Raw genomic sequence first — 14,634 nt, 5'->3', positions numbered from 1 at the left:
GAAAAAAATCTCAGAAATTGTTTCATTCATGCCAGTGATTCAATCATACCATACCACTTTTTCTGCCTTGTACATTTTTAATATATTTATTATATATAAAATAGGAATTTTGTTTTAAACTGAAAGATACAATTTAGATTCCAAAATTGTTTGAGACTTCAATCATGTTTGTGTATGAGGGTTTTGATTCCCTCCTCTAGGAGACAATTCAAATGTTATCCTGGGGCAAGGTTGGACAGACTATCCTAAGTAACTAAGATTCAGTCAGAGTGGACTGTTTGCTATTGCAGTATTTGCTACTAATATATATTTTTTTTCACATATAAGAAAAAATCTCAGATAGAAACTACTACAAAATTACAGGTATAGATATTGTTTTCATGCATTTCACCAACACACAAATGTTGCATACTTTAATATTTAAGAATTGCTTTTCATCTTGATGAAATGCTAATTTAAAAATACATACCTGCATAAATGATAATAAGTCACCTCCATCAGACTTTCACAGGACAAGGATTCCCTGACAATGACTTTGTCTTGATACACATTTGGCCAATAGATGTATCAGACTCCCCTTTTACTTTGTTTTTGATTACCGCAAGTTCAAAATCAAAACCAACTATATACGGAACAACCGCACCATGGCCAAAAACATTCAAGTCCTTTCTAACATCGATCACTAAGCGTTAATTCCTATTCTTTCAAGCGCTGTGCAGAGTCGGATCGAAAAATACAACTAAAAACCAAATTATTTTATTTTTACAACAAAGCACTGCGGCGGGCGGAAAAAAAATTTAAAAAAAATTGTCGTTTTCCAATTTTATTTTTTTTCCAATTCGGCAAAAGTTAGGGTCGGCAGATTCGTAAAACTAAAAATAAAATAACTATGGCCTATTGCTAGGATACTATGCTTATATAAGTTATGAGCCATTGGAGAGGGTCGTAATGGGGATACTTTCATGACAAATAACGGTAAATAATCTTGCCAAAAGACGTTAACAGTAATTTTGGTACATGATCAGAGCTCCAGATAAGAATTCACAAATTTGGGGTTTTTACCCACCATTTTCTTATGTAATGGGGTGATAAAGTTTTTGAATTGCATTATCAATTTTAATTCACCCCTCAAGCAAATATCAAATTGGGTTATTCACCACCAAGCTCCTTAATGTATTGGGTTTTTTCATCAACACAATATTGAATATTTTTCCATCTTAAAAATATATATGTTTCTTTCTTTGTATATGTGCTACATGTAGCTGTTTTATTCACTGACGAGCAATTGTACGTTTAATTTGTGTCCTGTTTCAAACGTTCTGTCGGGCACTTTTGTATTTTCTCACAACTTATATAAACTGTAAAAAACGGATATGCGTATTCACTCAACTAAAATGAAAAAAATAGTATATAAACTAAAATTATTCTTGAATGTTTTTGTTTAATTAAATTTACATAAATCTGAGTTAAGTTGTCCCTTATTAGAAATGTTTTCCAGCTACATATTATGTCATAACTGATTTGGCATTTGACTTTTTCCAACTGATTTCGTTTTTGACGAAACCCCATTACCGTATTATTATTAGTCCAAATACATGTAATTATGACGTCTGGTAAGGCTATTTTATTTTTTTCTGGGATGTTATTAGCTATGTTCTCGTTAAGGTACGCAAACATACACCCGTGAATTCGATGGACCCTTCCTAAAAACACTAGCTGAGTCTTTTTATCATCATAACTTTCCCTCAGCTAATCAAAAGAGGCTGAAAACATGCTTCTATTCAATATTTTTACAGGACATTAACTTTCGTTTTAATTCATTGTATGTAATGATAAATCTTGAGAAATTTGAAAAAAATATGGCAACATGATACAGGCTGATTAGATAAACACTGAGAAGATTAAAATGTTTTCATAAACATGTGTACCTTTTGAGCAACAGAAAATTCCAACGGGGACCCATTTCAGATACTTGATGCAGGGCTCTATTTTTAGAACGAAAGGACATTTCCAATTATAAATATTATAAAAATAGAATAACGTGAAGACTATAAACTGATAAGGGTAAATATTGCAAACGATAGAGAATAAAAGCGTTGAAAACTCATGGTTTTGGCATATAATTAGGTTTTCCTTTGAATTAATTGGGTTATTGAACCCTGCAATGGGCAATTGCATTGGGTTTTTATTTATTTATATTGCGTGATCACGCAAATATGCAGCTTATCTGGAGCTCTGATGATAATAAAATGTTCATTTTCCTTAAGATAAAAAAATCTACTTATTTTGATGAATCACATAAAATTCTTTCCAAACTGTAACAGTAACTATTAAAGAGGGGACTGATGGGGGGTCTCGTCACAATTCAGGAGTTGATTTTTTCTCAATCACGATTCACAGAAAATAAATTTCCATGATCACGGAACAAGAAAATATAAAAAAAAAAATAATCTTTAGATTAACGGATCACATTAGCGAAAATGTGCCGATCATGAAGAACGAAAATAACCCATCAGGTCCCTCATTAAACTCTTTGAGGCCTCTGACAAAACAAGATAAAATTTTAACAAATTTTTCGCTAATAGTAATGAGCATTCCTGCCCTCATTGAACTGTTGATCACAAAAAAAGTACAATCGGGAACATCTGGGACATGATATATATATATGAATGTAACAAAATAATGTCCCCATGAAAAATTGTCTATCTGACAAAATTTTGAAATGAGATACTGTTAAGGACAATTAAAAATTAATGTTTCCTTGACCATGAAATTTTGTCACCAACTTCTGGACAGTATTAATATTTTTACTATAAAATACATGTACATGTACTGTACATGAATAGATTTCTTAATCTAATTGTTTCTTCAATTAAAAATTCCTTGCTATGAAATTGTTAGTATTTCTTTAATAGTTATCCCACGAGGACGCGGTGTGTTAGTGTAAGATCACCCCGATGGCCGGAAGCCAGAGGGTGATCTAACACTGACACACCAAGTCCGAATTGGATAACTATTTTACATCCCAGCTGTTTTAGATTAGACGAAAAACCATTTACAATTCATAAAATCTAGTTTAGAATGCCACACAACCATTATAATATACTTTATATATTACTATATGATGTATACCCTTAATGACCCCCGAACACGATGAGTAGATATCAAATAATGTCAACTCACCCCACTGGCCAATCGGCCCACACCAAGGCTTCCAAAAAATATTTGAGCCAGCCGGACATTTTATATCTGATCCCGATTTTATTCCAATAAGACTTAAGGTGGTATGGGAGTCTAAAATAAAAATGATAGAATTTGTTCATACTTTGCCAAAACGTTGTATCTATTGATACATGTTGAAAAATATAATAAAAATGATAGGTCACCGCGCATTTTCTCAAGCTACAGGACGGGAAAAAATGACACATTTTGTATGGATTATACAGGAAAAAACACCATTTTGTGATTAGAAACTAAACAAAATGATAGAATTGTTAAATACTTCAGGAAAAGATAGCTTTCAGACACTGCTTTGAGAATATCAAAAGAAAAGATAGGGTCACCGTACGTTTTTTCCGGCTAAAATACAAAATAGGAAAATTCCATACAGAATCCTTCAGAAAATGCACTTTTTTAAAGTTACCTCCCCTTAAAATGCCAATTTAAAAAAAAATATAAAAACAACCAAAAATAATTAACATTTGCAAAAATATCAATATTTAGAAGTTATATTCTTATAATTTGGTACTTTTAAATGAAAATGTACATTAAACATCTGCATTCCTGCATCACATTTTGCTAACTTGATGGAAAACCTGGACCTTTGATTCTATGTTTTTTACAATCCAAGATGGAGGAAGACACCCATACCCCCTTAAGTCACAAAAGGCAATTATGGTAATCAGATGGCCATTCCAATGATTGACATTACAAAAAAAAAACGATTTTAAACTTTACTTTGATATGAAATTGATGTACGGATGTAAACTGTTAAATTGGCAGTGCATCCAGGGTTCGACACTAACAGTAGTCCGGTAGTCCGGTGCCCTCCTAAAATTTAGGAGGACTACCAAAACATGGTTAATCAGTAGTCCTGTGGACCACCTGAAATTTTGTGTATGATCTGGCTATTTCCATACTAAAAAATGAAATAAAAAGTTCTAATAAATTTTATATACTTCAAAAACAGTGATGGCATTGGTCGTAATGTACATAAATTTTCATTATGTTTTGCAAAATGTTTTGATATTATGAAAGCACTTTTGAGATCCAGGTTTCTCATCAGAATCATCTTAGTGTTTGTAACACATGGGGTTTTCAATGTAAAAAGTACCATCATTGTTTTCGTTTCTTTCCACTCCCTGAAAAATACCTTCCAGTTTAAAAATGTCTGACAACCAAACTATATGTGAATGAAAAACTGCAGAAAAGACAACAAAGGTCAGCAATAAAGCGTACATGTGTTAAAAAAAACTTCAAAATTGGGAGAGAAAAATCATTTTACCCTCTAAAAAAAAACAGGTTGAGGTAGTTTTTAAAAAAGTCAACAATATCACTGATTTGTTTTTTAGGCTTTCCTGTTAAAAAAAATCATATGTATGCCATTGAAAATGGTATTAAAGGCATATTGTTTCAGGAACTTATCCACTGAATATGGATTTCAACAGTGATGATGAAGATGATCTCTAGTACACAAACAAAGACATTGTATTGATGATCACTTCAACAAAATCTTATAAACTGTTTGAAGAATTAATGAAAAATTAAAACAATGACTGATTTTTATTCTTTTTTTCTAAATAATTCTGATATAAAAGGTCAATAACTCCTCCTAACAAGGTCTTAGAAATTGTCTCAGATTGCAGGATTTTGCATCTCATTTTTCAAAATTTCCTTGGGGGGGAAAAGTTCAGTTGGAATAAAATTGATTCACTGAATGTTAACATTTATCTAAAAAAAAAAACAATATATTTTAAAAACTGAAATGAACATTTGTGTGCTTTTTAGGTGCTCAGATGGCCCGAAATTGCATCTTATTTTGAAAAATTTTCTAGGGTAGGGGCATGCCCCCAAAGCCCCCTAGCAGGTTCGGGCCGCGTTGCAGCCCTCACCGGTGATAGAGGTGGACTACCAGGACTACCCAAATTTTTTTCTTGGTAGTCCTGTGGACTATATATCCTATAATGTTAGTGTCTAACCCTGGCATCATTCAAAGTGTGCACATCAGCGTGCTCATATCTGCCTTAGACTCTTTATTTGTGCAAAATGACATTGTCAAAAACTTTACTTTCGTTTTTAAATTCATATTTTTCAAACCGGATGTTGACTTGACAATGGTAAAACATGGACCATAAACGGATACATAAAATCCGTGTATGTTTACAAAGCACAACTGAGTAAAGAAGCTCTTTCCACGTTATTTCTTCAACAAAATAATTGAAATAAACGTTAGATACAGGTGTCAATGATAATTTTAGCATTTTTGAAGAAATGTAGGATGCATAATTAAATTTCCCACCTGACTGTCCTGTGCACATGCCCACAAGTGTTCTAGTTCATACAAGGTAGTTCTGACGACCCTTTTTAATTTTTCATCAAATCATGTTGATAAATTAATTTCTTATAATTTCAATCTTTTGGACTCTATCAATTAGATACAAACCGCTGAAATGTAAGAAAATAATTGTGAATAGACATATCAATTTATACGAAGTCCGGTACTGGAAATAGTTCACCTATCACCTGAACAGGTAGATTTCAGCTGTTTAACTACTAATTAGCCTTGATTAAAATTAAAAAGTATTGAAGTAGGGATTGTTTTGATAGTAATTAATCATCATGTCACTTTTATGACCGGAAATGTGTTTATGTCAAATGTATAAGATTGGGTCAAAAGGATCGTGAATTATATTAAAATGACCGAAAAGCCTTGAAAACTAAAAAGTATATGACCGTTTCTTGCTCTGCCTAGCCGAACTTTTACCAGACATTATACAAATGTCTGGAATATATGACCGTTTTGAAAGCCCTGGCCCACACTATATCGCCACTTTATAAAAAAGATGCCCCACTCTTGTTTACCGACTCTCCCCAATTTGAAAAAGTGTAAAATCAAATTGAACAATCAGTCTGACAACTCACTTATTAACGAAAAGGGTTTAAACCCCACTGAATACAGGTCTTCCAACTTGCCCCACTTATAAAAATATCTTGCTTCCTTTAAGTATGTTAAATTACTGATAGTTCGTATCCAGTCGTTCTGGTGTAGTGGAATGTGTCGTGGCATGATATGCTAAAGGTCTTGAGTTCGAATCCCAGCATATATACTGGATTTTTTCTACGTGAATTTTGATTGATAATTAATTATACCATAAGTTTTATAGTGGATTTGGCAATCCCGCCAAAATGTTACAGAACAAAGGAAAGCATGCATAACAAAGAAACTCAAACTGGGGTGATCTGGCTCAGATCACCCCTGTTAGAACAAAGGAGCTTGGATGTAAGGATTTAAAAAAATGTATTTATCATTAATTGGCCTAACCCTTTCCCTTTTAGGCATTTTAGACCTTTACTTATCGAAAAAAGACACTATCAAAGTTCAAATGAATGCTGCATTTGCACCAATGGTCATGCACATGCCATGTTGGGCTCACATGAAAGATAATGGGTCAAATATTTCAGAAAATTGAGTTTGAAGATAATTCGTCCTTTTTTGGTCACATGTTATATTTGCAAAAGTCATGTGACTGTTGGAGAAAAGTGAAAAAAATACAAAATCCTTAGGCAAAAAGTCATGCAGAGACGTGTAGTTCCACTAATAGGGTAAACCTTTAGTAGAAACATAGTGCCTCGAGTCTGTTAAAGACAGACAAGTAATCATATTGGTATTGAGAGAGGAATAGTGTGCTATAGGCCTTGAAATATAGATGTCCTTAACATTCAAACTAACTGATTTTAGATCCTCTATTCATCCAATTTCAAACTTGGACACTAGTCTTTTGTCTACTTAGTTTTCAATTAATCAGTAACCTTAATTTTGTTTTTACAAGGGAAAACTCATTGAAGTACCAATTCTAGCTTGATCAGGCATACCCTGGACCTAGCCCTATGGAGCAAATGGGGTAAAAAAGGGAGGGGGTGGGGAATTTGGCACACACATTCTTTTAAAAACATTTCTTAGGTTTTCTTTTTGAAATTGAAAGTAAAGTTAAGGTGGTACCTAACACTACAGGGAGATAACTCTGTAAAGTTAGCTAAACGTTTTAATGACGTTGTGTTATAAAAGGAGTATAAAGCTTCTCAATGATCAACATTGGTGTTTGTCAAACTGCTATATAACCAGTGTAATTTATCTGACAAAACGGTTGGTTCAAAATTTTTGAAATTTTTATAGTTTTGTTAAAGGGTTAAAGTAAATACTTTGACAAAATTTTATGAAAATTAAACGAGACAAATTAATATTTTAGTGAAAGTGTTGGGTACCACCTTAAGTTCAGGTTAAGTTAAGTTAAGTTAAGTTACTCTTGATATAGGAAATGATTTTTTCCATTGAACTCCAGCAGTGAAATTGGAATTCGCAATCTTACCGCCTTGGGATAGTTCAGCATACCCCTGTGCCACTGGCATCGTCAAGAATATACTGAAATTTAAGTACTCAAGTATACTACTCAAGAAATGAAAAAATTAAAATAAAAAAAAAAATTATAAAGATCCTTACCATTGCTTACCTAGTTTGTTTTCTTGAAGAAATTATGCATTCAGATGATCAAGTTTGCATGATTTTTAAGCAAATATAGGTGGAATCCACTCTTTAGTATGCCATTTTTTCATTGAAATATACATGGTCCTTTATCATGTTCAGTGTTCTAGGATTCCCATTACCCGTTACCCGGGGTAAGTAGATTAGGACAACGGGTAAGTCATTTTTTAGCCTTTGTCACCCGGTGGTAAGTCAATTTTCAAGTTCGGGGAAGCCGAAAAACTCTTGAAATTTCCCGGTCCTCTTCAATTTTCCCATATCTGCTTTTTATTTTTATTAAATCACGAGAAAGAACTTTGATAAAAGATCGAAGATTTTGTCGATGTCTATCGGCACTTTTATTCAAGCACTCGTTTACTAGGTGTAATCAAGCGCAAAAGAGACCACATTCTTCTCCTATCATTCTAAAAGTCGGTCACGGTGTCGGTAAAATCGGAAAATCCGGATTGATAACTGGTGCTTAAATCGGGACATAAACGATTTTTTTTCTTGTCATCGGAGGAAAATAAACTTACAGTTGCATTTATTATAGCTCTTAATAAAGGACATAGTAATAACTATAACATATTTGTCAAATTTAGTAAGAAATCGTTTTTTTTTGCGCCGTCCGCATTGGTTGCATATTTAACTTTTAGATGTGGGTAAGTAATTTTTTATTGATCTTACCCGTGGTAAGTCAAGGTGCCAAAAAAATCCTAGAACACTGATGTTTATGTAAACAAAAGTGTTTTCGACTTTATCATACCCCAACACTTACAAAACCATGTTTTGTTACATCTATTTTAACTTTGCCCAAAAATTTCAGGATATTTTAGTGGTTTTTGTCTCTTTTATCATAAAATCTTTAAGAAAAGACTTTTGATTTAAACGCATTTCAAGTTTGTGATTGCGCTGGTACACTAAAAGTTACATTTTTAACTAGTGTACAAGTTAGAACTATTATTTTAATACTATGCTTCAAAACGTCACTGCACAGTTATTGAAAAAAGTCATAATTTTCCTAAAAAGAGCAGGGACTTTTCCTTTGCACTTTTTTTGAAAATATTCTTTAAAATTTGAAGAAAAATAAACGTTTTTTACAGTAAGAGGCAACTTGACTATAAACTGATAATGATAGAATTTTGATGCACATCAAATCACATTGCTGGTTATCTGAGGATTAATTTGAGCCTTTAACAACATCTGTACGTCAGCAAATGGCGATGGAACAAGTCTAAATGCCCAAAAATTATCTTAAAATTGGCTTCACCAGAAAGCTGTGACGGTGTAAAAGGGAAAGGATTAAAAGTATATACACAACATAAATTTACACATAAATTGCTGCATCAACAAATCAAACAAAGGATATTATTATCCAAAATATAAAATGATTATAACCTCCCTTTCATGAAACAAAAGTTCATAACAAGTGATCTACAAAATATTGTCTCAATATACAGAATATATGTCCTAGGATAGCCTCCCTTTAAAATTACATTTCATGAAATTTTATATTATACATCTATCAAATGGACACAAATTTGATAGAGAAATGCTCTTTTTGTTAAATATTTCAAAGATAAGAGACAAAATTTCATGATGCAAAGTCGTGAAATATTGTCTTGTGGGGACATTATATTTCATAGGACAGTATTTTTGATAAATCGACCACTGTGTGAAAATTAATTTAAAACAAAGGCCAACAATGGACAAACACATTGTTTTTTATTGTATCTGACAATTTTTTTGGCACCTTGACTGAGTCAAAAAGCAAGACTTAGGTATGTTGGGCCAACATTAAAAATATCTTTGTTTCCCCTCTCCGGACTGAGGTTGTTAGGGTTTGGGTATGTAGGTAGGCAAATTGTTTTATTTTATTCCTTGATGTTGTTTTCTAGAATGAATTTGTACAAAATTTAACAGGTAAGGCTTGAGTCAAGAAAAGTGGGGTACTCCCTGTATTCTAATTCAGTGTACACCCCAGTTTTCTGGTGTTAAAAAAAACAGTATACAGGGACCTCCTTTTTTTCCTATTCATTTAATGTAATGAAATCTACAAAAGTGCATATTCTACTTGTGATAACAATGCTTAATGGTAGCAAGTGTTTTTTTAATAAACAAATCAAGCTTATTTCAAGTTTAATTTGATGCATAACTCACAACAAAACAATTCCTTTGTTCACCAATTCATACCTTTATCATCAATTATGAGATGACAAAAAGATACATGTATGTTAATCACTTGGGAATTAAAATTCAATGAATAAATATTTTCAATAGAAGTGAACATAAATCAGTTATGTTCAATTACACCTGGATCATGCAGCTTGGTCAATTGATTCCTAAACAAAGATTTGTATGTTTCTTCAAGTTCTAGAAGATTCAAGAAACAAGGCTTCACTTTATATTCATGTTTTGTATTTCCTAAAATACTTTTAATAAGTATTTACGAATTCTACTGATGCAGTTATAACGTGCCCTTTTGTAATTTTTCATGCCATAAATTAAAAAAGCAAACCCCATTTAAACTGGGTTTGTTTTACACCAGAAAACAGGGACGTTCCCTGAAAGCAGGGAATACATGTATCCCACATTTCCTGACTTGTGCCCAACCTGTTCAAAGACAAAGTAGATAGATTTTAAAGCACGAGTCAGACCATTTTTACTTAAAGTCTTTAAGATTTTATCCTTAAAACAGGAACAGAGGTTAGACACATGGCAAATCAAGATGCATTCAGCGGGTTGAAAAATGCTTCAGGTTTTTTTTTTATTTTCAAAAAAGATCACCCTTGCACCTTGTGCACACAAACAAATCGTGTGGCAAAGCATTTTGTTTGTTTTCCTTGATTCCGATTCATGTAGACGCTTCAATGCAAAAATACCTTGATATAAAACGCTCATTGACTACAGCATCCGAAAGTTATCACCAAAACCCAACGCTCTTTGACTACAGCATCGAAAAGATATCACCAATAACCAACATAGCAATAGCAAAAAAAAATAGTGGAAAAGAATTGCCAATAAAATTTTTCAGGTCACAGTAATTTTAATGGGTCGGTCGGGTGAGGGGAAACAAACAATATTTTATTTTTGGCCTTGTGTCCAGTGATGTCAACGTTAGTTTCGTCAACTTTGTTAAAATTTGTGATTAGGTCTAAGGTGAAGCATTAATCAGGTTAATGTTTTAAATTAATGGAGAATAAACATGATAAAGGCTTTTTTCCCTTGGAGAAGAATCCCAATTTGAAAAAAAAAATGGCTTAAAATTATTCCCAAAAAGACAACTTTTTTCCCAAACAGTGCAGTCTCAGTAGTAATTTTGCATAAATACAAACTAAAAGACACTAGTTTACACATTTTTCATGCCTAAAATTAATATAGGTGCAGATTTGAGGGTCTATTTATGTATCATCACTGACAAAAAGGTGTCTTGTTTCAAAGCACGGTTTGACTCTTGAAAGGGGGTCTGTAAATTGAAGTTTCAGTCAAAATCATGGTTTAATCTAAATTTCCCAATTTGATGAATATTACGCATATTTTCCCAATAAAAAAGGGTAAAGGTAGTTTTGAAAAAAGCCAACAATATCACTGGAACTTAATGGTAAATCAATGATATTCAATAGTGTTGCCATAGCTTCCAATGAGGCAACTGCCCCACCTAATTTTCATGGATTTACAGTTGACTCAAGTATGAACCATACATTTGACATTTGTTTTAGACCCTCTTAAAGAATAAGGTAACTAGACTTGGTAGGTCTTAAAACTTGAATATCATCAAGTTTTAGAAGAGGTCGTACATATAAATATGTGAGTTATTTTTATTTGACCAGGAACCATCTTTAATTGAATACTGAGAATTAAACTTTTAACGAGCAGTTTTACTGAAATGTATTGGTTATTTTTCAGATACTATAAGCAACGTGTCTTCTACATTTGGTCTATGAGATGAATGTAAGGTGTTCATTTCTAACTGACAGGTTAACATCAGACTTGGACCTCATTCATCTTCATGGCTTTTATGTTGTTGTATGTTTCTCAAATATTATAAGCAATAGGTCAACACTTTGTTTGGTGTCTGAATAGAATGAAGGATTACATATGCATGTACATGTCTGTCTCACAAAATAGTATGAAATATTTACTACATGCATATGGCATTTCACACAGTATATTAACATGATTAATTTGCATAATAATTTTTAGAATTTTTAAAACTTTCCATATGCAATGATATGATAGCCAGTACATTTTTTGTTCTTGAACACAATTTCTGAAATGGACACTGTTTCTGTTAGCACTAACAAAAAAAAAAGAAGGAATGAACTCTTGTTATAACAGATTGGGAAAACTCAAATGAAAATCTACAAATTAATTATCAAATACATTTATCTTTATTCCTAATTTAAGGGCCCATACTTATAGATATATATAATTTTATTTAAAACCATTTCTTGTCATTTAAGAATGAATAGTATTTTTGGCAGCCATTAAGAACCCTAAATTTTGTTAGTTATTTTAAAATAAATTGTGCACTTGTAAGTAATAACAAGCATGTTTACATGCAGTCAGTAAAGCCAGCTGTGGAAATTATCAGATTAAAACCTACTGTTTTATTGCCCTATTGAAGAGGGTCAGTAGAATTCACTAAAATAAACCTCTTACAATCAACACGATGTACACATACTTTGAAAGTACTTTCAAGTGGGGGTAAAGAAGTGTTGAAATATTGTGACATTATGTTGATGGAAAACACCATTGATGTGGAATAAATTAAAAAAGATTGTTACAAACTGATAAAGCTAACAATGATACTAACTGATTTTTTATATATTATTCTGTGACAACATATCTTGGGATAGTAACAGAGATTTATTTCTTATGAGAAAAAGTAGAGCTAACAATTAATATGAAAATTAAATTTGCTACTTGTATTTCATGTTGGATTATTTTTGCTTTGACATTTGACATTGTGTATTCTCAGAATGAGGACATCCCTGTTGGAGCAGCATCCCTGGCTTTTGTTTTTGATATCACTGGATCCATGTATGATGATCTGGTACAAGTTATTGAGGGAGCAGAGAAAATAATGGCAATGACATTGGCTAGAACCATCAACCCATTGTATAACTATATACTGGTACCCTTCCATGATCCGGGTGAGTAATTGATTTAGTCATCAGGACTCATGTTTGTTGTCATACATTTTCTCAACCATTATTTTAATCATCATATGCTGTACCTGGGGGTGAATCAGTCAAGGTCAAGATGCAAGCGCCTTAAGTATTTATCATTGAATTTGACAAATTAATGCTTCACAACTTCACCATGTTAACATGGAAAATGGAAACAAATAATTTAGGTTATGAAAAATATTTGTATTTCTTTTTTATGAGGATAGATTGTAAATCATTTTTTGGAGGGGATAACTGAGATCATTCATGCTGTGGAAAGAGAAAAAAAATATGCTTTAGATGTTCCATTCTTGTTATAATTTATTGATATTTTATAGAGTTGAACATTGTGCTGTAACAACTTCTAAGATTTAGTAATACCTGGGTTAATTATCTCCCCTTGAATTGAACTTATAACTTCAAAGTTTCTTTAATCAATACCCATATTGATTTTTCAATTTACACGTTAAAATGTTAAATTTGCTGACCTTTATTTGAATTACTCCCCCTATTCAATTCCAATGGCAGTGCAAATGCTACTAATGTCACATGAATGTCAGAAAACAAAAATCTTTTGTAAATCATTGAATAGGTAGTTGATATATAATCTATATTGAAATACGTTATTGGTTTGGTTGGATGTCATTATAAATGTAACCATTGAAATAACTAGTATCAATTTAAAATTGTTGATGGAGGCAAATCCAATAAAAAGGTTTAATGTCAAATATGAAATCTTGGGAAAAAATTCAAAAATAAGAACAATTAATATAAGTTTTCCAAATATTGCCATGGTAAGATCCTAGTCTGACATGTCTCATGTAAAGTATATTAGGGCCCGGCCTTTAGGCGGGTCGCCCTATAGTGATCCGTCTGTCCGTCCGTCCGTAACACTTTAACTTTGAGTCCGCTCCATATCTAGAGAACCATTATGATTTCATACTTTATACTTTACATGTTTATTAACCACCACCAGAGGGCATGTCATGATGTATGTACAACTTCCTAGGTCAAAGGTCAAGGTAAAAAAACTTTGGTTTCAGTTGACAACCCTGTGTCCTGTGGTGAAGATCGTGTCCGCTCTATATCTTGAGAACTGTTATGATTTCAAAGTTTATACTTGACATCCATTTTAACCAACACCAGAGGGTGTGTCATGATGTATGTACAACTTCCTAGGTCAAAGGTCAAGGTCAAAAACTTTGGTTTCAGTTGACAACCCTGTGTCCTGTGGTGAAGATCGTGTCCAATCCATATCTAGATAACCGTTATGATTTTATACTTAATACTTAACATGTTTTTTAACCAACACCAGAGGGTGTGTCATGATGTATGTACAACTTCCTAGGTCAAAGGTCAAGGTCAAAAACTTTGGTTTCAGTTGACAACCCTGTGTCCTGTGGTGAAGATCTTGTCCGCTCCATATCTAGATAACTGTTATGATTTCAAAGTTTATACTTGACATCCATTTTAACCACCACCAGAGGGCGTGTCATGATGTATGTACAACTTCCTAGGTCAAAGGTCAAGGTCAAAAATACTTTGGTTTCAGTTGACAACTCCATGTCCTGTGGTGAAGATCGTGTCCGCTCTATATTTTGAGAACCGTTATGATTTCAAATATTATACTTGACATCCATTTTAACCAACACCAGAGGGTGTGTCATGATGTACAACTTCCTAGGTCAAAGGTCTGTCTGTCTGTTGGTCTGTCCATCGCTAACA

At 32.8% G+C, this 14,634-nt stretch overlaps 1 protein-coding gene across 4 annotated transcripts in view; it reads left to right on the top strand.

Annotated features, from left to right (window-relative positions):
- The first annotated feature begins 12,353 nt into the window (after nt 1-12,353).
- LOC143064640 (hemicentin-1-like) overlaps nt 12,354-14,634 on the top strand; it is a 125,670-nt gene continuing 123,389 nt past the window's right edge. Inside the window, exon 1 of one of the 4 annotated variants that reach the window (XR_012975291.1) lies at nt 12,354-12,894. Coding sequence is in view for 2 of the 4 variants with exons in the window: in XM_076237620.1 (XP_076093735.1) it covers nt 12,645-12,894 (250 nt within the window). In the remaining 2 variants the exon portion in view is untranslated. The remainder of the gene's footprint in view (nt 12,895-14,634) is intronic. The other 3 variants (XR_012975292.1, XM_076237620.1, XM_076237621.1) reach the window with 3 other exon arrangements.

Source organism: Mytilus galloprovincialis, chromosome 2, assembly GCF_965363235.1.
Source record: "Mytilus galloprovincialis chromosome 2, xbMytGall1.hap1.1, whole genome shotgun sequence".
NCBI lineage: Eukaryota > Metazoa > Mollusca > Bivalvia > Mytilida > Mytilidae > Mytilus > Mytilus galloprovincialis.
This window is presented reverse-complemented; position numbering and strand designations above follow the sequence as displayed.